The sequence below is a fragment of the Ictidomys tridecemlineatus genome (assembly GCF_052094955.1).
Source record: "Ictidomys tridecemlineatus isolate mIctTri1 chromosome 12 unlocalized genomic scaffold, mIctTri1.hap1 SUPER_12_unloc_2, whole genome shotgun sequence".
NCBI lineage: Eukaryota > Metazoa > Chordata > Mammalia > Rodentia > Sciuridae > Ictidomys > Ictidomys tridecemlineatus.
In genome coordinates this window covers 450,602-473,753 of record NW_027520960.1, presented here as the reverse complement: position 1 = coordinate 473,753, position 23,152 = coordinate 450,602, and the positions used below count along the sequence as shown (strand labels likewise).

The 23,152-nt window shown below is 49.7% G+C and overlaps 1 protein-coding gene across 1 annotated transcript in view; it reads left to right on the top strand.

Moving 5' to 3' along the window:
* The window catches only part of LOC144372300 (mitotic spindle assembly checkpoint protein MAD1-like), a 120,479-nt gene that overhangs the window by 44,122 nt on the left and 53,205 nt on the right, over positions 1 to 23,152 (top strand). Inside the window, exon 2 of the mRNA XM_078035686.1 lies at positions 6,286 to 6,372. Within this exon, the coding sequence (XP_077891812.1) occupies positions 6,286 to 6,372 (87 nt within the window). The remainder of the gene's footprint in view (positions 1 to 6,285; positions 6,373 to 23,152) is intronic.

Here is a 23,152-nt window from a genome sequence, read left to right as displayed (position 1 = left end):
TCAGTGCCCAAGCAACTGGTAGAGGTTTGTAGGGGTGGTGTTGGACACTGTCTGAGAGACAGAGATCATCACAAAGGCTCACAGAGGGCTGGATGTCCCTAATTTGGTAGTCAGGTTGGGAGACATGATCCTATTTCACGGACTAGGAAGCTGGGGCTGGGATGGGAATTGAACTTGAGCCTGGCTGACTCCAGGGCATAGTCTCACTGCTAAGCCTGGCTCTCTTTTGACATCCATTTTCCAGAGGAGGGGTTGAGACTTGGAGAGGTCTGCTGATTGGTTGGAGGCCATGTAGCCAGTGGAGTTAGACTTTGAGCACTGGCCTGGTTTCTGAATCTAAGATGTTAGCTCTGTTCCACCGCCCTCCCCCTTTTTTTTAATGCTTCTGAGGTTTGTGGAGTCTGTTTTTTGAAAACGAGTGTATTCTGTGTGTGTGTTGTTCTCTATATGATTCCTGTGGTCCAGATGCTGCAGTATGGGGCAGGTGTGTGTGGGTGGCAGAGTTGTAGCTCTGGACACATGGCTGACACATGGCTCTCACCAATATACTCTGTTCTCAATTCTGGAAAATTCAGATAGATCCTGCAGCACCATAATTCTCATACCAGTGAGTCATTCTTAATTTTTCTTTTTCTTTTGTGTTTTTTGGTACTAAGGATTGAACTTGGGCAGTCAACCATTGAGCCACATCTCCAGCCCTATTTTGTATTTTATTTAGAGACAGGGTCTTGCTGAGTTGCTTAGAACCTTGCTTTTGCTGAGGCTGGCTTTGAGCTCATGATCCTCCTGCCTCAGCCTCCCAAGCTGCTGGAATTACAGGTGTATGCCACTGTGCTTGGCCCCATTCTTAACTTTTTAAAAGTTTGAAATGTATTTCATATGGAAAAGTCTGTCTTCAAAGGCCCCAGGTAGTCATCTATGTGCCTACACTCAAGCTAGGGGCAAGAGGTGTGGCCTCCACCCACCACCACACTGGCATCTGTTTTAGGGTGGCCATTGCTATTGTCATTACATACTTTGTGAAGGCTGCTTCAGTGTAACAGAAGTCTTATTTCTTTGAATTTGAAGGTGGATCCTTTGCAAAGTCTTAAAGACAAATTCTTGAAACATTGATGTTGAATCAGACAAATTGACTATGAAAGACTAAGAGGAAAAGTTGTAAAATCTAGGAAGACTATAGGTGTCCACTTCAAAGGAACCAACCTAAAAGTCATGAGTTACTTGTTGTGTGTGTGCTTTATGCAAAAATATAAGGTAAAGCTCTAGTTGACCTGTATTTGAAGAAGACATTTGTAGCATAGGGAATACTTGTGTATTTTTATGTTTTAAGTTAAGATGTTTGAAACACATGTATCATTCCATTCCCCTCTTAACCAAGCACCTTTTGGGATCAGTTGCCAGGCTTAATTATTTTAGGTAGGAGGCCTTTCACTAATACATCATTGTCCTGTTTATGGTATTACCTATACACAGCTGAACATTTTTAAGAAATGATATCATTGTTTTGTTGTAAATGGTCATAGTTAGATTTCTATGCATTAATTTGCTGTGGGAATAATTTGTTTTCTTTTTACAAAATTTTCATTTAGCACCTGATTCTGCAGTACAAGATTACAGTGCTGAGCTTTGAGAAATTATTTATTGAATAGCTTTTATATGTTTCCTTAGCACAAAATATTTTATACATTTTAAAGGTATCTAGAGGTAAATCTCTCAGGCCATTCTTGTCCTCTTCTGCTGGAAGCCATTGTTATTTCTTCTTCATCCTCGAGTATAATTCAGTTACAACAATGTATATTTTTTCTTTCATACAAATGACAGCATAGAACACTTACATTCTGTTTTTTTGTGTTTTTATTTAGCAGTGCATTTTGGAGATCTTTCATTTTAATATGTAGAAAGATTCTGCATTCTTTTGATTTTACACAGATACTGTTGTATGGGTGGGTGAAGTTTATTTAATCAGTAACCCTGGACTTAGAATCCAGTGGTCCGAGTTCTCACTTCTCAGAGCTGAGCTGCATGGTATTGCTCTGGAAAGGTATCATGATTTTTCCTTCATTTCACATACGTTTCTGGAAGCCTGTGATTGCGCCAGTGAAAAAAAAAACAAACAAAATGTAAACTGTCTCTTCTTTTAGGGAGCTTTCATTGTAATTGAGGGAGAATGATGATAACCTGACAGGCAGAGTGGGTATCTGATGGTGGTGGGCTGTGGAAGGGATGCAGGGAGAAGCTGGGGGGTGGGGTCCACAGTTTCAGATAGGATGCTTGGCAGATCCAGCTGAAAACTTGGTGTCCTGTGACCTAGAGGTGGATGAAGGAGTGTGGTGTGTGGGTATCTAGGGGAAAGTATTCTGGAAAAGGGACATGAAGGTCCTGAGGCCGAGTGTGACCGTGCTGTTGGCTTTGGAAGGCAGCAAGTCTGAGAAGCAGCAGCTTGCCGCTCCCTCCTTCTCAGATAGTTGATGTGATTTTGTTTCCATTTGAAAATCCTTTTGAGGTGTGAGGGAGGGCCTTCCAGCCTTTGTTGCTGGGGGCCTTTGATCTTGGATGGGCCTGGAGGGAGGCATGGCAGGCCACTGTGCCTGAGAGAGCAACCAGCTCTGAACCGTCCACAGGGCTGGAGTGACCTTCTGTGCTGGAGGGAAATGGGTGCTCTGGAAGATTTGTCAGTGGCCTTGTCTATCAAGGCCTGGATGTTACAGAGCAACCGTGTACTCAAAGGGTGAGGTGGGCTAATGCCCTTTGTTGAGTCTCCTGAAGTCTGGGTAGCTATGACCTCAACACCAGACTGGGACCTCCTACTCAGGGAGGCAGTGACCACAGCCCCTGCAGGTGGCTCTGCCAGAGATGGCCCAGGGTGAAGCCACTGCACTGCTTAGAGTTAGTCTCTCCTCCCCAGGAAAGCAGTAGTTCCTCTCCTCAGTCCTGGGCACCCCATATCAGCCACATCAATGTCAGATCGGGGTGACCTGCATCCCTTTTCCCAAGCAGTTATGTTATATTATTGAGAAAAGTCTGGGCTGCCTGCAGGGGTTCGCAGCCCTCAGTTCTTGCCATTTCCTTGATTTTTAGCAAAAGTATTTGCTGTCTAATATTTTCCGTTCATTCCTGTTTTGGCATCCTTTTTGCAAAAACAAAAAGCCTATCTTGTTTGTGTTGTGTTCCCTCCTTTCTGTTTGGGCCCTGGCTGAAGCCCAGCCCCAGCAATATGGTGGTTATGCCCTGCGGGTTCCTATTTTTTGGAAAAAATATATAATAATAACACCTCGGGAGAAAGCTCAAGGCTTCTCATTTGGTTTTGTGGCTGTTGGTGCTTGATTCACTTTAGGCTTCGGTATCCTTTGGATCTGGTGTCTATCAGACTTGGGGGAACTGGCACTTAGGCTTCCAAAAGTGCTGTGGCATCTGCTATAGGACCCCAAAATAGCTGTGGCTGCAACTGCCTTTGCCTCAGGGGTAGAGCAGTGGGCATGATCCCCCAGCCCTCTTCTATTCTGCACACAGCTGAGTTTGCGTCAAAATTCAGCTGCAGATGGAACAAAAAGACTTTTTCCCTGAAAGCCCCCATTAGGATGTGAAAGGCTTCGCAGCTGAAACTAGAGTTTTCCGCAGCAGGTGTCACAGCCTGGGCTGCAGTTGGAACTGTCACTTTCTTGTCATCTCTGTGTCGGAGGCTCCCGAGGCCTCAAATGCCTCCCACTTTGTAGTTGTGAAGTGCAAGTTTCAGAATGGACTGTCGGTGTTATTTTTAGGCCATAATGGCACCTGGCGTGACTCCTTCTAGTTACAAGCACTTAGCTAATCCCTGGAGCGCCCTGGGTAAGCATCTCTGAGTAGCTTTAACCACACACAGGTCAGGAGGCTTCCGGAAAATAAACACTCTTCCTGCCAGTTGGAGGTGTGTGGGCCCCTGGTCTTTGGTTTGAGATGCGTGACGGCTGTGACTGTGCAGAAATCCTCCATGATCCACAGCTCAACGTGGACTCACCTCCTTACGTGGAGCTCAGGACAGGCGACAGGAGGCCAAGTTCTTCGCTCTCTTCTCCCAGCCCTGAGCTTGTTCTGAATCCAGGGCTTCTCGTGGTTTGTCTCCCTTCTTTTCTGTGTGCCCTTTTCTCTGCGCCCCTGTCTGGGCTTCTGCTGGGCTGAGCAGTGTGCACTTGGCACCCCCTATCGGCCAGGCTCCCTGCTCCCCAGCCTGGGAGCTTCTGGCGTCTTTCCTCACCTTCTGAGCCTGCTGTGGCTTTTCCTTCGTTTTTTGTTTGTACTCATACGTGTAGTACATGAATTCTCATTGTAAGCAGTTCACAGAGGCGCATGAAGTTAAAGACCCCTCAGCCTCGATCACTAGCCCCTGCTTGACATGGAAGTAAACTCCAGATAAACTTGGGGTGAAGCTCTCTAAGGGTGTTCCATACATCTTACTTATTTTCTGTGTACTTAGAAACATGAAGTTGTGCTTGTGGATTGGGTGTCTAGATGGAGTCACGCTGGGCCTGAGCCATTTCCTGAGTGTCTGTGCTACTGGCCCACTTGGGTGTGTCTTCTGCCGGAGCAGCCTCTCAATGTGGCTGGGCTGCTGTGACAAATTCACAGATGGGGCTCGGAGCAGGAGTTTATTCCTGTTGTTCTGGAGGCTGGTGTTCCGCCTCTGGTGAGGGCCCTTCCCACCTTGCAGATTGCTGCCTGTGCTGTGTCCTTGCATGGCCAGGAGAGAGAGACTGAGCAGTCTCTTGGTGTGTCTATCAGGATGCTGACCCCAGTGTGAGGCCCTCACTGTTCTGACCTCACCTAACCCTTATCACCTCCCCAAGGTCCCATCTCCAAATCCCATCCTGTGGGAATAGGGCTTCTGCATAGGAACTTCAGGAGGACAGAGTTCAGTCCTGAGTGTCTAAACCATGGTGAGGGTGGCTTACTTGTACCTTGCACTGCTAGGGCCCTGCCCATGGGGACCCCAGATACTCTGTGGCCCAGGGTGAGTGTCTCCCCCTATATAGTGTCTTCAGTGTTGGCCTGAGAAATGGCAGTAAGAAAGGCCACTGCTGTGGAGGGTGGCCAGCAGCACTCTCCTTGTAGCTTGTTGCAGGTTCTTCCTTGCATGGACAGCTGCTTTGCTGTAGCCAGAGTAATGGCCTCCATGATCCCTGCAGGGGCTCTTCATATCCACTTAGGGAGGTGGAGGGACACTTTGGGGGACAGAGCCATGGGTTGGCTCATACCACATGGCCCCATAAGCCCTGTGCTTGCTGTGGTGGGTGGAGAGGAAAGCAAGATGTGTCCTTGGCCTTGGGCTTGTGTGCCACCTACCATGCCATGTTGGGAGCTCTTGCTGTGCACTCCACATGTGTGTCATGCTACTCGTAAAGCTACCAAGAGTTCTGGGATATGTTCTTCTGTGTACTAGTCAGAAGATGTGGCTCACCTTGAGTTTAAGCTCATGGACCAAGTGGACTGTGGAAAGCCAGATGGCATCTCTGAATTTCCATTTCCTCATTGAAATATGGAAACATAAAGAATAGGACTGCTTTGCATCCACTGGGATAGTGAATCTGGAATAGTTCTGAGAATCATGCAGTAGCACGCGTGTGGGGCTGTGCCATTACTACTCTTGCTCTATTTTTTAAAAATATTTATTTTTTTTTAGCTTTAGGTGACACAATATCTTTATTTTATTTTTATTTATTTTTTTATGGATATAACACAATGCCTTTATTTTTATATGGTGTTGAGAATCGAACCTGGGTCCGCCCGTGTTAGGCGAACACTGTACCGCTGAGCCATAATCCCAGCCCCTTTATTTTATTTTTATGTGGTGCTGAAGGATCAAACCCAGTGCCTTATACATGCCAGGTGAGCGCGCTACTACTTGAGCCATGTCCCCAGCCCCTCATTACTACTCTTAACTCTGTGTGCATGCAGCTGTTTTGGAGGAAAAGCAAAGACAGGAGCTGTTGTGCATCATTTCCATGCCAGGAACTGGGCAGCACTTTGTGAATATCATTTCCTTGGCATGGTGACACCATTATGTGTCACCCTGTTTTTATAGGTGAAATAAAGCCAAGGCTTATGAAGGTAGCCTGCTGCTATTGCATGGCTGGTGGTGGGCTGTGGCTGGACTTGGGCTGTGGTTAGTGCTCTCTGCCTCACTCATGGGTCACATGATAGACTACTCATCCTGGTCTCTAAATGGCATGGTTTTGGACCTCTATTCCAGATGTGGAATTAGGCCCACTTCTGGGGACAGATGGAACTGAATGTGTGTTCTTTATCCCTCAGGACTCCAGAGGACCTCTCCAGATTTGTTGTTGAGCTGCAACAGCGAGAACTTGCCCTGAAGGAGAAGAACAGTGCCATTGCCAGCAGGTAGACCAGGTGTCTGTGGGGATGCATGTGTTCTGGGCACTTGGGCTTAGGCAGAGGGGTGCTCTCCTGTCTCACTGGGTAAAGTAGTCCATTTTCATTGCTATAGCAGTGTACCTGAGGCTGGGTACTTTTTAGAGAAAGAGGTATGCTTATAATTTTGGAGATCGAAAGGCCTGGCTTGGCTCTGGTGGGGACCTCATGGGTGGTAGGGCATATGTGTAATGGGGGAGCACTTTGCCACACAAGAAACCAGGAAGAGCATTGGGTGTGCTCCTTCTATGACAGCCCTCATGAGAACTTGCCAAGGGGTCCTGACAACTACCTTGATCCTTTCTGAGGACAGTACATGTGTAACCTGAAGACCTTCTGCTATGCTCTAACCCTAATACCGCTGCTCTGAGAAGTCCTGGGGAATAACTCAAACCACATGTGAGATGTGGCATTTGCGGGTGGCTTTTAGTTTGAAATGGTGGGGGATTGGAAGCTCCAAGTTCCCATAGTATGGTAGTGTGACTCCACTTGGGGTACTGTGACTGTTCTGACAACATGTACCTCTGGTTTCCTGGTGGCTTGGCTTTTTGACTTGGGGGTCCCTGCTTGGATCAGGACTATTCTCATCTTTCTAGCAGTGTGTGGGCTTGGAATGACCTTGTCATAGTGTAGAAACCTGGCCCCTGGGGATGCAAGTGTGTAGACTTGTGCCCTCATGGAAGACCTACAGAGTATGCCAACCATCTGAGGCCTTTGTAAGTGACAAAAATCTCGGCCAACTGGCTTGAGCATCGAGCACATTCTTTCTTAGCCCCAAAGGAGGCCCAGAGATGGGTGGCTACAGGACCTCATCCCAGGGCCTGGTGTTGGGTTTTTTCCTCCTGACACCAAATTTGTGTTCTTTTCTGCTTCTCCAGTCTTGACACCACCTCAGTGTCTTATGATTCAGTTCAGTTTCAACATTTCTTAGAGTTTGCAGGTTTATGCAGATGCCAGTCCTTTTATCTAGTTCCCAGGTTACCTACTCTGTCCAATTACAAATTCAGGGAGCTCCATGATCCCCTCTTTAGTTTTTTTTTCTTTGTTCTTTTTAGATATACATGACAGTAGAATGCATTTTGACATATTATACATACATAGAGTCTGGCTTATTCCAGTGGCTTGCTAGAGCTCAGGAAAGTGCCTTATTTACTATCCTGATCCAGCTCAGGCAGAGCCACATGGGAGGGTGCATGGGGCAGGAGTCAGGTGCTGAGCTTCCTTGCTTTCACCAGCTGTGCCCCTTCTGTGGTCACCAACCTAGAAGCTCCCGAATCTTGCTGTTTAAGAGTTTCCTCAACCCAGTCTTTAGTCCTCCTCTCCAGGCTGGTGAGTGGGGCTGAGAGTTCTCAGCTCTAATCACTGGTCTTTCTGTGCTCATCCCCATCCTAGTTAAGTAGGGGCCTGTCCTAGTCACCTTATTAGTAGAAACCCAAATCCTTACTAAGAAAGGACTTCCTGCCACCCAGAAGATCCCAAGAGTTTTAGAAAGATCCCAAGAGTTTTGCCAGAAACTGAGTCAAAGGCCAGAATAACGGGTTGCGCTGCTTTTTATGGTCCGTTTGTTTGCCAGCTGTCTGGTCAGGCTGGTTTCTCTTATGGCCTTGAAGTTCCTGCCCAGGTTTGGGTGTCAGGAGACAGAAAGGTGAGGCCTCTTTCTTGGGTCTTTTTGGAACAAGGAAATCTTTCTAGGACTGCTATCCAGCAGATGCCCCTCACTGTCCAAAACTGGGCTGTGTGCCTGTCCTAGACCAGTCAGTGATAGAAAAGATGGAGTTCCACCATGAGCTAGGAGTTGTCTGGTTTGTGCTTACATCTAGCGGGTGTAAAACCACATGGGACTGGGCTCCTGCCTTGAGCAGAGCCACAGGGAGAAGTTGCAGCAGTGACCATGGTGTGAGGCCTGGGTGTCCTGGTGGACTGACTGCTTGGCAGGTGAGTCTGTGAGGAGAGCCTGGAGCTAGCCTCTTCACCATTGATTATTAAACCTCAGTCTTGTCCTCCTGTGCAGATGTGTTTTAATAATTTATTAGTAGCCAGAAGGAAGGGTTTCTTATTTTGGGGACTGATGTCACTTTGAAAATCAGCTTTTAGAAGCATTTGGTTATGTTGGACATAATAACATCAATTACTTTAAAAAGCTCAAATGATAAAGATTGCCTTTTGCTTTCAAAGCCACTGTCAGATGAAACAGGCATGAAAAGTGATTTGGAATTAAAGCTTTAACACTTTGCTCTTCCATCTTCTTCATTTCACTCCACGAAACGGAGTGGACTGTTAAGGGAAGGGCACTCGCTGGCATCCTTCTCCTGCCAGCCGTGAGGCACTTTTCTACTTTGACCAGTAGCCACAAGTTCACGTATCTACCCAGAGAGCCATGAAAGGTGGGGAGGCATCTGCATATAGCACAACACCACCTCTGTTTGTGGATGTGAATGGGGATTTTCTTTTCGATCAGTTTGGGATGGTGTCTGTGTCTCAGGAAGCAGCTTGTGCCATAGGTAGGTGGTCTGCAGACTTCTGGCCCACTGTCCACCTCCCAGGAGGTGCCCTAAGTTCCTCTGAGAGTCAGTGCACCCTGTGGAGATGTGAGCCTCAGGGCACCCTGTGGAAGTGCCCAGTGCTCCATGCTTATCTGTAGAGTGAGTGCTGTGTTGCCTTTGTAGTGGTGTTTCAGGGAAGGGACATGAGGCCCCACAGCTGTCCCAGCCTTGCTTGGAATGTTTTTTGAGGATTGACTTATTTTTGTGGGTTGGCCTTTTATGCTGCGGCTTCACGTGGGACATGTGATATGGCCCCTAGCCCAGTGTTAGCTATGAATGGGGCTGGCGAGCACCTTGTTGCCTGGCTTGATCTGTGTGCCAAGAACCATGCTGTTGGGATGGATGGGGAGAAGGATGTGGGTAGCCATCAGGTGTTGAGGCTGCCACTCTGATGGGGGTGGACAGTTCCCCATGGGGGTGACCTGGGACCTCTGGTACTCAGGAGATAGAACTGAGACCCTACATGCTGAGACTTATGTACTGGGGCTGAGAGGTCCTGCCTTTTTGTTTATTCACAGATCATAAAGCAAAGGTGGCAGGGTGGCACTGGCCTTGGTTGTTGAGATGGATTCCTCCAGCTTTGGCCTCTGCCCTCATGTTCTGAGCTGACTGTGTTAGCCTTAGGTGGAAGGTGTCCATTGTATTTATGGAGACCTTGTAAGACTGGTATGTTTCCATGGATCTCTTAAAGGCAATTTGATAAAAATTCAGATGGTGAGAAGGAGGTAATGTGGTAGAGTCAGACAGATGCCAGGCAAGTGCCCAGCAGGTGGTCATAGGTTCTGGAAAGGGCTTTTTGGGGTGTGCTTTGTCTCCTTGCGTGATGTGTAGTCATTGCAGAGCCGACACATGGTCCACCTGAGACTACAGTGTCATGGGGTGTGATTGTGTCCACATGCTTCCCATGGCTGTGCAGACCAGTGGCCTGGGCTCCCGTCGTCATGCAGGTGTTCTTACCCACTCTTGCCACCAAGCCATCGATTGTGTCCTCCTTGTGAATTGAACATTTATTCCTCTCATTTTAGTAGCTTTTTAATATGCCATTTTGTGGCTACCCTGTACTTCACGGGCCCACTGCTGGGTGTTTTTCTTCTTCCTCCTTATCTGCCCCCTTTCTGGATTTTAAATGCTGCTGTCATAGACTTTTTAAAAAAAATATTTATTTATTTTTTTTTAGTTTTAGATGGACACAGTATCTTTATTTTATTTATTTATATTTGGTGCTGGGGATTGAATCCAGTGCCTCCCATATGCTAGGCAAGTGCTCTATCCCTGAGCTACAATCCCAGCCCTGTCATAGACTTTTGTAGCATGGTCCTTAATTCTTTATGATGAATTCCTGCAGTGGGACAGTTGGTGGCATGCAGATCTCCAGGAGCTTGGCCTTCAGAAGACAAATGTTGTGCATCACCCCATGCGTTGCTCTGCCAAGAGCAGCAGAAACCCTTCATTCCTGAGCAGCACTCACCTGGGTGTCTTAGTTTTCCTCCTTTGCCGATCTGACAGAAGACTGCTACTTCCTGTGTGTGCTGTCTCAGTAACGTGGTGTCTGTCACTGCGAAGCTGGAAATCAGAGAGTGAATCAGCGGGTCCTCCAGGTCCCTCTCCTACCTGAGGTTTCACTGTGCTTCGGTAGTTCAGGCTTCTGTTGGCCTCTCGGTAGTTATGTAATAGACTTTGGCCTGTTTCCGGGCAGAGCTATGACTCTCCCAGCAGGAAGAATTCTGAGTAGGGTCGGCCACTAAGCACGGCTCTGACCTGAGCTCTGTATGAATGAGGTGTAGGGACATTGAACATCCTGCACTAATGGATGCTGAGGGAAGATCAAATGATGTTGTACCCCAGAGCCACCTGCTGGCCGCCAGCCAGCTAGGAATGAGAAAGTATTTCTAGCATTGAGCCACATGTGGCTTCTGGCTGCTGTACTGGTACAGCACGATTCTGAACTCTACACTGGACTGAAATCATTATTACTATTTTTTTTTGTGGTGATGGGCATATAACCTAGGGCTTCTGTTTGCTGCCACTGAGTTACACCCCCAGTCCTTTTTTATTTTTTATTTAGAGAGAGGGTTTCCCTACGTTGCCCATGCTGGCCTTGAACTTGCAGTCCTCCTGCTTTAGCCTGTTGACTTCTGGGATTGCAGGTGTGCACCACCGTGGAATTCTGTCTCTTAGTGTTCTGAGTCCACAGAGCTGGGGTCTGGAAAGCTTGATGGTGGGGCTTGTGCTTCCTTTTGATCATGTCTGCCATGGAAGGGACAGGAAGCTTTATGAGTCCTTCTACATGGCAGGAGGTGGGAAGGTGCTACTTTGAGTAGATGTGGATTTACTCCGGTGCACTTCCTTATCTCAAAAGGGAGTGTCTGTCTGTAGGGCTGTTCTGAGGGCTGTGTACCTGGTGCCTCATGGCTGTCAGTGATCATGTGGCAAAGAAAGGTCCTTTGGCTGGCTGTGCAGCCAGGGGTTGAGGTAGATTCTTACTCTGCAGAGCAAGGGCAACATGTTCATACACACCTCATAAGGCTTTTGTGCTCTGGCAGTAGGAAGTGCTTTAAGGAGATCTGAGTGTTCATTTCCATGTGAGTCCTGTCATGAACCACCAGTCCAGGCCCACTCTGTTTTTCTTTTCTTCTCCATCTTTGGATACGTTGCTCAGGGGCCCTACAATCATGGATGTGAATGGGTCTCCAGGGCCTGTCTCAGAACCCTCTTCCTCTTTGGGTGGAATCTGATTATAGTGAAGGAGCCTTGCTCTTTTTGCTGTCCTTGTCTTGGTTTTGGTTCTTGGAGTCTGATAACATCCTTCCTAGTTATGGGGCTGGGGACAGGTGAGTCATTTAGAATGAGTGGTCAGGTCTGGATGCATCCTCTGCTTACTGTCCTTGCACAGAGCTCCCCAAGGGCTATCCTGGAGCACCCTCTGCCCTTGCTGGGGCTTGCTAGTGTCCAGGGGTCCCAGGGGCCAAGACCTGACTACATACCCCCTGGCTCTGCTGGCGAGCAGGAGGCTGACTGTGGCCATGCTAGTCATTGTTCAGACCCTGAAGGGTGACAGGTTGCTGTGCTCTGGAGAATGTTGAACCACTAAGATTGGGAAATTTGTGCAGGAATTCTAGGGATCTTGCTACTTGGGGGTTCTCTCCTTTCCTAGAAATGACGGTTATGGTTTGAAGAGGGGTGGTGGAGGGAACAGGGCCTCTCAGGGCCTGCCACAGTCCACGGTTCTGCTTCCTGTCTGTAATCATGATGATGACGAGGGTGATTATGAGAGCAATCAGTATCGATGGCATTTGCCTGAACGAAGTCTGTGCCAAGTGCTTCCCGTGCAGCATCTGACTTGAACCTTAAAGACAGCTCTGGAGCAGTAACGTTGATAAACCCCAGCTTGCAGATGTGACACTTGAATGTTGGGTTGATGTGCTAGGAAGTAGTGGAGACAAGACTTGAACACAAGCCCGTTTTCTCCAGAGCTCATGTCTCAGGTCCCTGAGCAGCACCCATATACCATCCAGACCCTTTTTACTTGAGGGTGGGACCCAGGTTCCTGAACACTGTTCAGATAGGCTGCCCAGGTTCCTGAACAGCACCTGGATGTACCATCCAGGCCCTTGTGACTTGTTTCTCTACCTCACTGGGGCCTGGGGTGATGAATCCTGTGCACTCAGTGTTGTCCAGCTGGGCTGAAGCCTTGGTCACCTTCCTCAATTCTGATTTAAGGCACAGCTGGCTCTAAGGCCAAGTGGAGAGAAGCAACCGAGGATGGTGGACACAGGGAGCTGGTACCTGCCTATCTGTTTTGGCCACTCCAGCTAGCTGGGTCAGGCACTTGGGGCTCAAGAGCCTTTGTCCCATCAGCCATCAAGTATTGCCTGCTCTGCCCCAGACTTGCACTCACTGGGATGGCTGCAGTTTGGAAGGTCATGTCTTTCTGCCTCTGTAGAAGAGCCTTTAATTGTAGTTACCAGGGTGACTAGGCTGGAAGCACCTGTATTGCTGTCCCTCCTAGGTGTCCATAGAGCCTCCTGATCCTGGGATGGGCTGAGCTGGTATACTTGCTTTGGGGCCACCTTCCCCTGGGGCCACCTCCCTGCCCCTCCCTGGGGCCTGGGCCCAGGCAGCATGTGGAGGAGATGTGTTCTTATGTAGCAGAGAGACTAGAGTAAATCAGTGGAAGGTTGTCATCCCCTCCACATCGCAGACTACCTGACTAGGCACTGGTTTCTGTGTTGCCTCCTGAGAGTAAGTTAAGGTCATCATAGTCATAATACTGTTCCCCCCTGCCCCACCCAGTGGTACTTACTGGAAATAGAATTCCCAGAGCTCTATTGCTGAGATACATCTCCAGTCCTTTTTATTTTTATTTGAGATAGGCTCTTACTGAGTCACCAAGGCTAGTCTTGAATTTGCGATCCTCCTGCCTCAGCCTCTTGAGTAGCTAGGATTATAGGCGTGCCCGGCTTATAGCCATAATTCTTTTTTTTTTTTTTTTTGAGAGAGAGAGAGAGAGAGAGAGAGAGAGAGAGAGAATTTTTTATTCATTTCTTAGTTCTCAGCAGACACAACATCTTTGTTGGTATGTGGTGCTGAGGATCGAACCCGGGCCGCACGCATGCCAGGCGAGCATGCTACTGCTTGAGCCATGTCCCCAGCCCCAAATCTTTTTTTTTAAAAATATTTTATTTACATTTTAGTTTTCGGCAGACACAACATCTTTGTATGTGGTGCTGAGGATTGAACCCGGCCGCACCCATGCCAGAAGAGCACGCTACCGCTTGAGCCACATCCCTAGCCGCAGCCATAATTCTTAATATGGCTCTTCAACTATTCTTTGTTCAAAGTAGTTAAGCCATCCTTTTAAACTGTCTTGTAGTTTAACGAGACCATGTCACCTTTGTTAGTCGATGTCTCCATGAGTTATGATGCTCTCAAGCTGTTCAGAGTCAGCAAAGCCAGTGATAGGCACATGAGATTCAGAGTGCTGGGCTGCATGCTCTGAGCATTGAGTGGGGGTCACGTTGTACCTGCGGTGATGGTGAGCAGTTCCCACTGACTCCACACATGGGCTGCCTGTGTTCGAATCTTAGCACTTTGTCCTTGGACAATTTAATCAGCCTTTCCCTGCCTCTCAGAATGGCGATGGTGAGGGTGGCTCTGGTGGGGTTGTGAGGGTGAAGTTCCCTCTACAGGATACAGCCTGGGGCTTGGTGCAGCAGGCAAGCTGTTGGCTCGTTGCTATGGTAGTCTTTTGCTGTCTTCAGTGTTTGAGGAACCGAGTGTTTGGGGTATAGAACTGGGAGTACCCAGTGGGTGGCACAGGCAACAAGGTACATCAATGTGTGTGGCCAGCAGCAGTGTCAGGTTGGGTGATGGGTACATATCAGGTGGGGAGGGTAGGATTTCCTTTGGGAGATATGGTGGGTGAGAACAGAGTCAGTGATGGCGTGGCCTGGAGTGCCTCCCACAGCTGCTGCCTGCCAGGTCTCATGCTCATCAAACCAGTTTCTGTCTTGGCACAGGCTAGCACCTTGGATCGTCAAGGACATAGACAAGAGGCCTTCATGGTGTCCATTTGGCTTTTGATAGCACTTAATGTCAATTGACTTCTGCAGAAGGTGTTAGGCTAGCTTGTCTCTGACGGGTTGTTTTCATGTGTCCTCAAAGATACTCCCCTGCCCCCCAATCATACCTGTTTTAGAGACACAGTGGTACTTGCTCCCCATGGGCTCTGTACCAGTTCTTGATGGTGCCAGGCCAAGCTCTTACATGAGATGCTGGTCTTGAGTTCCAACTATTGAGCCAGAGACCTGCTGTGAACCCAGGGAGGACCATCCAAGAAGCCTACACCTCCCCTCTCCAGGATGTGGCAAGGAAATGACTCAGCAGACAGGGCTTTCTCTCCACCTGTGACTTGGCGTGCTGATAGCCATCCCTGTGCTGACTGTTGCCAGGCGCCTCCTGGAGTCTGGAGATTAAGCCTGGCTGGCTCTCTCTCCTGTTGCTTCAGTGCAGGTGCTGGGAATATGATCCCTTTTGTATTTTTGATACTTAGCACAGGCTGGCCCCTGCTCAGTTGCTTCTGAATGAAGGAAGAGTCATTGACTTATGCTCCTGCCCCAGAGAGATGCTATCCCACACCCTTGGTTTCTATGTTGCTACCTTTATCTATAGTGGCCCAGTCACCACAGGCCCCTGGCACCCTATCCCTGGTGTCTGCCCTGATGGTCCAGTCCCCACAGGCCTCCAGCATTTAATTTTTCCAGGTCTGGGGCCCATGGTTCCCTCTGTTGGCACTGATAGCCAGGTCCCCTCAGGCCACTGGCATCCCATCCTTCCTGAGGTTCATGGGTTCTCCGTCTCGTGGAAGCACATGCTCCTGGAGAATGAAGCACATGCTCCTGAAGAATGTACGCTAGGCTTCTGTCACCACTTTTCTTTGGAATGACAAGAATCTGTGACTCTGTTTTCTATATTTGCCCTCTCTACCACTTACTTTCCATGCAACTTTCTGAGGGAACCTTTATTTTTATTTTTTTGAGAGAGTGAGAGGAGAGAGAGAGAGAATTTTTAATATTTATCTTTTAGTTCTCGGCGGACACAGCATCTTTGTTGGTATGTGGTGCTGAGGATCGAACCCGGGCCGCAGGCATGCCAGGCGAGCGCGCTACCGCTTGAGCCACATCCCCAGCCCCTGAGGGACCCTTTAAAAGTCAAGGTGTGTTATCCCCACAACTAAGCCCTTCTCTGGCTCCCAGGGCTCTTAGTGGGGAGCACAGGTTCTGCGTGGGCACACTACCTCCTGGCACTGCCGACCCCTCTCATTCCCCATTTCTTCCACACTGCTGTCCTTACTCTCTGGACACGGACACGTGCCCACCTTGACTCTGCCTTCCCAACCTGTCTCCCCTAATTATACTTACGCTCTTTAGCTCTTAGCTTTTTATTTCCTCTGTGACCTTTGCAGATCTCATCTAGACGACGCTTTTCATTAGAATGTATGTTATGTAATTAAGTTTGCCTTCCTTTTATGTTTGTCTAACTTGCCTCCCTTGGACTAGGGCCATTCCTGAGTCATCTTACTCACTGTGACTCTGGTGAGAATGTAGTCCTGGCCCATGGTCCATATTCAGTGCAGAGTGAGCCATTGAGTTGACAAAAGTGAATGGTCTGACTGTTCTTCCTGACGTATGGGCCTTGAACTCTGTCCCTTCCTTGACTATTCTGGCCTTTCTCCCATCCCCACCCAAGCCATCAGGAAGTCATTTGGGTTCTGTTGGTGGAGGGGTACACTACCTGCCCTGCAGCCCTTTGTCAGCTTCTGGTGGCCTCCTCCTGAGCTGCTCTGTGCTCAGCAGAGGGTCCTGCAATAGCAGCAGCAGCAGCAGCAGCAGCAGCAGCAGCAGCAGCAGCAGCAACAGCAGCAGCAGCAGCAGCAAGGGGGCTCATGGGTCATCCCCCTCTCACTCCCTAGGCCGACAGCCATGACACATCCTCTGATTCTTCATGACACTGTGACCTCTGCCCTCACCTGCTGGTCCCTTCAGCGTTTCTGATTCTGTCTGTAGTTATATTGGTCTAGAGTGTGCTGACCCTGTCCCTGCCTTGGGGCTTCTGCCCTGGCTCACTTTCTTGGGGGTCTCTGCTCAGGCATTAGCTTGTTGGAGACCCGTGTGTGTATTTTCCCAGTTAGAATGGGAACTCGGGGTGTGCAGCACTGTGCTCACTGGGCCCCTGTGCCTAATCCATGCCCAAGAGAGATTTGTTGGGTGACTAAATGAACATCTACTCTTCTCCCAGGGGTCCCATAGCTCTATGAGAGTGAGGGTGACCCTTTGGGTTCCTGTATGGCCGACCTTGTTAAAGTGGCTGTGGGCTGTGGGGTCATCCACTCTCCTCCTCCTGCTTTGCCCACTCTTCCTCCTCCCAGCTGCTGGATGGCCTGTTCTGGTCAGCAGCTGAGGTTGTTTGTGGGTTGGCACCTTGTGTCTCCTGTGGCTGGCCTGCACTGGCCTCTGTGGCTCCTTTCCTTTTTGTAGCATCTCTCAGCTCTCAGCTACCCACTGCCTGTTTGCTCCAGCCTGTTTGTTCCTCTGGTGGCTGGTGAATGGTTAGAACTACTAGCGTGGTGTCCTGCTTGAGAATGTGCTTTCCTGCTTTACTTTGTGCTTTGGTGACGAGTTGTCTCATTTCCCCTCAGATGCACCTGGGAAACTGCTTCTGCTCTGGTCTGTGGCTGTGCCCAAGAGGAAGGGCCCAGTGTCCTGTTTCGTAAGGGCTTTGCTGTCCACTTGGCCTCTTGGAATTTTGGGGGGAAGACATGAAACAAAATAGAAAGTAGCATCAGAGGTGAAGATAGCAACTGGGCGACTTGGCCCTGGTCTCACCTCGTGCAGTGCCAAAGCTCATGTGACATCTGATGGTTCTGAGTTGGCTGTCTTATGGGGAAGCACCTACTGCTGTTAGCTTTAGCTAGGGTCTTCTAGAACTGCCAGTTCCTGGGGTGCAGTCAGGCTTGGAGGCCCAGGTTGTGTAAAGATGTGAGGGCCACTCCTGGGAGTGAGGCTTGGGCTCTGGTGCTGCCCACTTCCTGGTAGTAGACTCTGTGATCCCCTCCTAGGAAGCTGAGGGAGCTCCAGCAGGCGGTGGAGACCTGTGTGATCCTTCTCTGTCCTGCTCCTTTCCTGGCCCTTGTCATTGGCGCTGCAGTAGGTAAGACCAGGGCTGTATTTGCCTAGTCTATTTTGCACCTGGGCTGACTGATGCTAGGCCTGTCTCCCAGGAGCTACCTGGACAGTGACTGATTTGCTTGCTTCGTGTGGCAGTGTTAGCTTCCCAGGTCAGATTGCTCTGGGACCAGTGGCGGCCTCGAGTGCAGAATGCAGCTCAGGCTTAGTGGTGCCCAGCCTGATGAACTAGCCAGGTTTGGGACTCAGGTGAGGGCCCTGCAGGCCCTGTCTTTCCCAGGATGGGGTTAGAGTGTGGCCATTGAGCACGGCACCTGGCCTCCTTCAGGAACTCAGTGATGCAGCTTTTGTCAGTCTCAGTACACCCTTGGGAGAGTCATCTTTTCTGGTTGGTTTCCTCTGCTGTAGGACAGACCCAGTGACCGACTGTCCCCATGCCTGCTGTCTTGCATCACACACATTTATATTGTCTCCTTAGCATATTGAGTGTCCCATGGCTGCATTGCCCAAGGCAACATGAGGAGCAGCCACACCTGTGTGGTTCCACCTGGTGGCTGTGGCAGGGCTGCTGCCTCCCAACATCCAGACTGCAAGGTGCTGCACACCCTGGGTTCCTGGCCTGTCACTGTAGTCTGCCTGTCCTCTTGATTCTCTAGCCCCTCTCTTCTTGCTGAAGGCTTTTGGCAAGAAAAGAGAGCCCAGTAGCACTATCCCAGTAGCTGGCTGTGTGGCGGAGGTGGACCTTCCTTAGGCCTCAATGTGGAGCAGTGTGGAAGAGTGCTGGCACCTGCTTGCAGTGCTCAGATTGGACGTGAGATGGTGCCTGCAGCATTCGAAGCTACTTCTGTTCTCTCCCAGCAAGAGCCTCTTTCCATGGCCTCCCAGCAAGGGGGTTGGTATCAAGCCTCTACATTTTGTCAATTGGAGGGAGCAGAAAGTCCTCGAGGTGAGTGGACCTCTGTCTTACGGGCCTCCCTGGGATTATTCTCACTGCCATCCTGTGCTGTGCCTTCTTGGTCCTCTAGTGCTTTCTTGGTCAGTGCTAGTCAAGTGCAGGGTGGGGGCAACATGGACCTGGGGCTTATGTTGCCTACTCTTTAGGTAGGAGGGGCTGTGACCCTGTATAGTGGCAAGCCTCTCCTTGACTTCATCATAGGTTCTATCTGAGTTGTCTTCCTGTTACAGCCTGTAGCTGTCTGTTTCTAAGCGTGAGATCAAGCCCAGGTCCCATCTAAGAGAGAGTCAAGCTAATCCCAGGCTCCAGAGCAAAATGTAGGCTCATCAACAACCTTGGCGGGATTCATGTCCATGTGGCCTGGCCCATGGACAAGCCCTACCGGTGGTTTGGCACTGGGGATGGGGTCTGTTTGGATGAGCTGTGAGGTCGAGGCTTATCCTGGGTTGGCCTCCGTAGGGGTGGAGGTCAGCTGTGGGCTGGGGTTGGGCCCTGTGTATGATGGGTGGATGCACGTGCTTCTTTTCAGGGCAGGGGCACTGCCCTCCTGTGACTGGGTGGGTTCCACTCTCTGTCGTCCTGGGAGCAGAGGTGGCCAGGGTTCCTGAGCCTGCCACCTCAGCCAGCTCCTGTTCTGTCTCCTTGGCAAGGCAAAATGCCATTAATATTTCACACTCAGACTGTTGCTTTGCATGTTTTGCATTTCCATATTTAAAATGGCATTTACATATTCATGGCTTTTTAAATAAGTTCTTATTGTTAAGGGATGTGGAAGTGGATAAAATGTGAAACTCCCCCTTTTATTCAAGCACTGGAAAAAATTCATCCCATAGCGCAGTCACTTTCAAAGTGGTTAGTTCTGTCGCAGTTGCCATACAAAATTATCCTGGGAGCCATTGTGTCCTGCTCTGCTCAAGTGCAGAGGCTGGTGGTGCCCCCAATGTTCCCCACCTGCAGCTGGGCTCTAAGACTTGTCAAGCCTCAGGGCTTCTCCTGGTGTGGACCTTGCCGCCTGCTTGGACTTAGGGATAGGAGTTGCCCATGCCACCCCTTTCCCTTCTTTTGGACAAAAAAGTCCAAGGCAGATAAAGCTTATCATTTTGAAAGTGGTGATGCCAACACTTCCTTTCTCCTCCTGGTGGTTGTTGTTAGAGGTGCTTCTGTCACCAGTTGTCCCTGCACTGGCTACAGACCCCCCTTGCTCTGCTGCCACCAGCTGGGGCTTTGAAAGATCAGGCAGCCTCCATACCATGATCCTCTTTTTTAGAAGGGAGAGGAACCTGCTCCCCTCTCCCTGCAGCATCCTTCTGAGGGCCATGGGTCAGGACAGGCTGGGGCTTCTCAAGCAGCTGCTAGTATTATCTCTGGGTGCCAACCGAGCCTTGCCCTTTGGTGTTTGCCAGGTGAGGAGCTTGACATTTGTGGATTGCCTCCAGCTTGGATCTTGTGTGGGTCAAGCACAAGTCAGGGAGTGACTAGGTACCTCAGGACAGAAGCTGAGAGGCCTTGAACCTGCAGAAACATGTTGCGGTCTCCTGGCTGGTGGGTGGAGCATGGCAAGAGGTAGGTGCTTTAGAGTTTGAGCAATGGATGTCAAACCAGAAGAGTCCTCAGAGAACCCAGAGGACAGACCAAAGCACAGGGAAGAGACTCCACCTACATCATGGATGTAATCAGACCTGGAATGCAGATTTTCCCTGATCTCTAGACTGATTTTATTTATTTTTTAAACATGAAGTTATTTTTTGTTGTCTCAAATATTAACCCACAACACCTTGGAGGCCATAGAAAACAAAAAGGTAAGTTTGTCTGTGTTAAAAATTTAAAGAAGCTGCAGCAAGAAGCACTACGTGCAAAGTGAAAAATCAAGCTGTGTAGTCTGTTTTTGAAATTGTCTTCAGCTCTTTCAGCTGCAGTTATAACCATAAGATAGGTTTGCTGTGTCTTTGGGGACCATTGGAATATAGGGCACAGTGCTGGGCTCTTGAAGGACCCCCATGGAGCAGTGTTACCTTCTCACCACCAGAAGCTAGTAAGTGCTGCTGGTTTTTGTCTCATGTGGCCTACAGTGCTAGGGTGGGGATAGGGAGTTGGCTTCCTCCAGGCACTAGGTGTCTGGTACACTAGGGGATAAACACTGGCTTCCAAGCTGCTGTCACATCCTCTGAGCAGAGAACCTGGTACTGGCTTGTCCTACAGCACCCCTTTCCATCCTGCCTGGATGTGCAGGCATGCTTCCTTACCTGGCTCGTAGGGTTCTTGGGAATCTGACCTCCCAGGGCCGGGACCCCAGTGGGCCAGAGCAAGAGGAGGCAGCCATGCTGGTCAAAGATAGAAGGAGTGCCTCCGTGCTGGGCCTGGGACAGGCAGCTCACCCTGCTTGGCAGCCTTGGATGCAGACCTCTGCCTGGAGGCAAGATTGTCCCTTGTGACCCAGGATGTCTGGAGCTGAGGCTGGAGCAGGGTGGGTCAGAGGCAGGCACATTATGGGGTGGGGTGCTGCCATGGTGGTTCGCAGGCTAGGGCCATCATGTGGGAGAAATCAGCTGTCTTTAGAGGTGCTGCGTGCTCCAGGTTCCTGGAACCTTTCTTCTTGAGATCCTGTTTGGATGTGGCTCCTGGTCCTCTCTCGATCTGCATAGCACTGACCATGCTCTCCGGCAGATAGGCTAAGCCAGATCGTTCTTCCCCTGCTGCTTGGTTCCTTCTGTACTGCAGTGTTGACTTTGAGAGTCCAGGGGCTGGGCCTGCCATGACTGGGCTCTAGGGCTTCTTTCTGAATGTGGAACCTGAGATGAGAAGTGCTTCTGGACACTTTGCTGCTGCTTCATCTGGAAAACCAGGTCAAGCCTGTTGAGGAAGGGAGGGTCGTGGAGGCTGCTGGCACCAAGTAGTGCTCAGGGAATAGCAGCTGTTGTTACCAGAGGAGCAGGTGTGTAGTCCTTGCCACTGGTCCCAGGCTGGCTCTGGATCCCACTTGTCTCTCTTGGCCTTAGTTTCCCTGCGTGCAACAAAGGTTTCATCCCAGCCTCTGTTGGTTTCTTTGAAGGTTAAGAGCAGCTCTGTAGGAGGTATGGGTCACATCAGTAGTTGGCATTCAGCTGGATCAGTGACTAGGGTGGGTTTTTTGGAGTGGAGGTAGGGCCAGCTGCACAGCTGCCGTGCCAGAAGACTAGCTATGGACAAGACCTTCCCGATCTCATGTTACAGACTTTATGTGTCTATGTACCCTCCATGTGATGTTCTTTCCTTAAGTTTTGTCAGTAAAATCTTTTTTTTTTTCACCCTCTGCTTGCTGGAGCCTCCTTCTCTTGTCCCATGTGCTTAGGATCTGCCTGCACACACATCTGTGGCTGGACTTTGCAGTCAGTATGTGCCTGGTCGCTAGAAATGTCAGGTAGCGTGGGGTCTGGACAGAGACTGTGCAATAGGACAGACTTGTCCAGTATGCCTGAGGGGAAGAGTGCTTTCCCCTGGGGAGGAGATGTCCCCTTTTTTGGAACTTGTGCAAAACTCAGCCCCTTCTGACTGACTGTAAAACTTAAAAAAAAAAAATTAAGCTGTGGTGTGTTTCTGCCCGGTCCCATGACAGCTACTGCATCTTTGGTTGCTCTGCGCATTGATCTCAGCCTCAAGCTTCTGGGTACTGTGGCCTGGGGGTTAGAGCACAGCATGGGGTGTGGTCCTGGGCTCTCAGCTGTGTGACATAGGTCTCCTGTTGCTCTGTGATCAGGAACCAGCAACAGTATCTGACACAAAGAAACTTAAAGGACAGCTGGCATCATAACTGTGGTCATCATGGCCTCGGGTGGCTGCCCTCATGCACTGCTTGCCTGGCTTGCCTTGAGCAGTGGTACCCTGGAAGCACAGGCCAGAGCAGTTTCTGGGGTGACTTGAGGGTGTGGATGCCCTGGGTCTTCTTACATTTGCACAGTACTATGGTGCCAAGGGCATTATCCACCAGTAGTTAGTGCCTCTTGTGAGCCTTGGTCAAGTTCCCTGGTAACTGAGCTTCATAAATCCTGAGCTAGAGAGCTTCCTCCTCAGCTGTGATGCTCACCGCTGCTAGCTCTTTCCATGAACAAGCCCAGGAAAACACTTGTATTGATTCTCAGTGTATGAGTGTAAGTGGCCATTCTCTGATGTTGTCATGCAGTTAAGTAAGCTTTCCTTCTTTATTTGGGAAAGCATAAAACCAGTCTTGTGGCATCAACCCTGGGAGGCGTTAGAGGTGGGACATGATGGGCTGATAGAGTTGGACCCAGCCCCTCCACTCAGTGCTTGTCTTGTGGCCTCCCGTTCCCGTATCCCTGCTCAGAGCCTGCCTGTTTGTCTGTCTGTGGGTGGACTAGATGTGAGGGCAGTGTCAGGACTGGCACAGGGCTCCTGTTGGTGCTAAGTACTTCAAGGGGGTCTCTGGATCCTGTTGTGAAACTGGAGAAAGAATAGGAGCACATGTTTATTAGGTCCCCCAGGGTATCAGCAGCTCATACATGACCATACTGGGGTCCTTGCACTAGTTCTATGGGCCAGATAGCAAGCCTCTCGTTCCACAGTGGTCTCCCCAA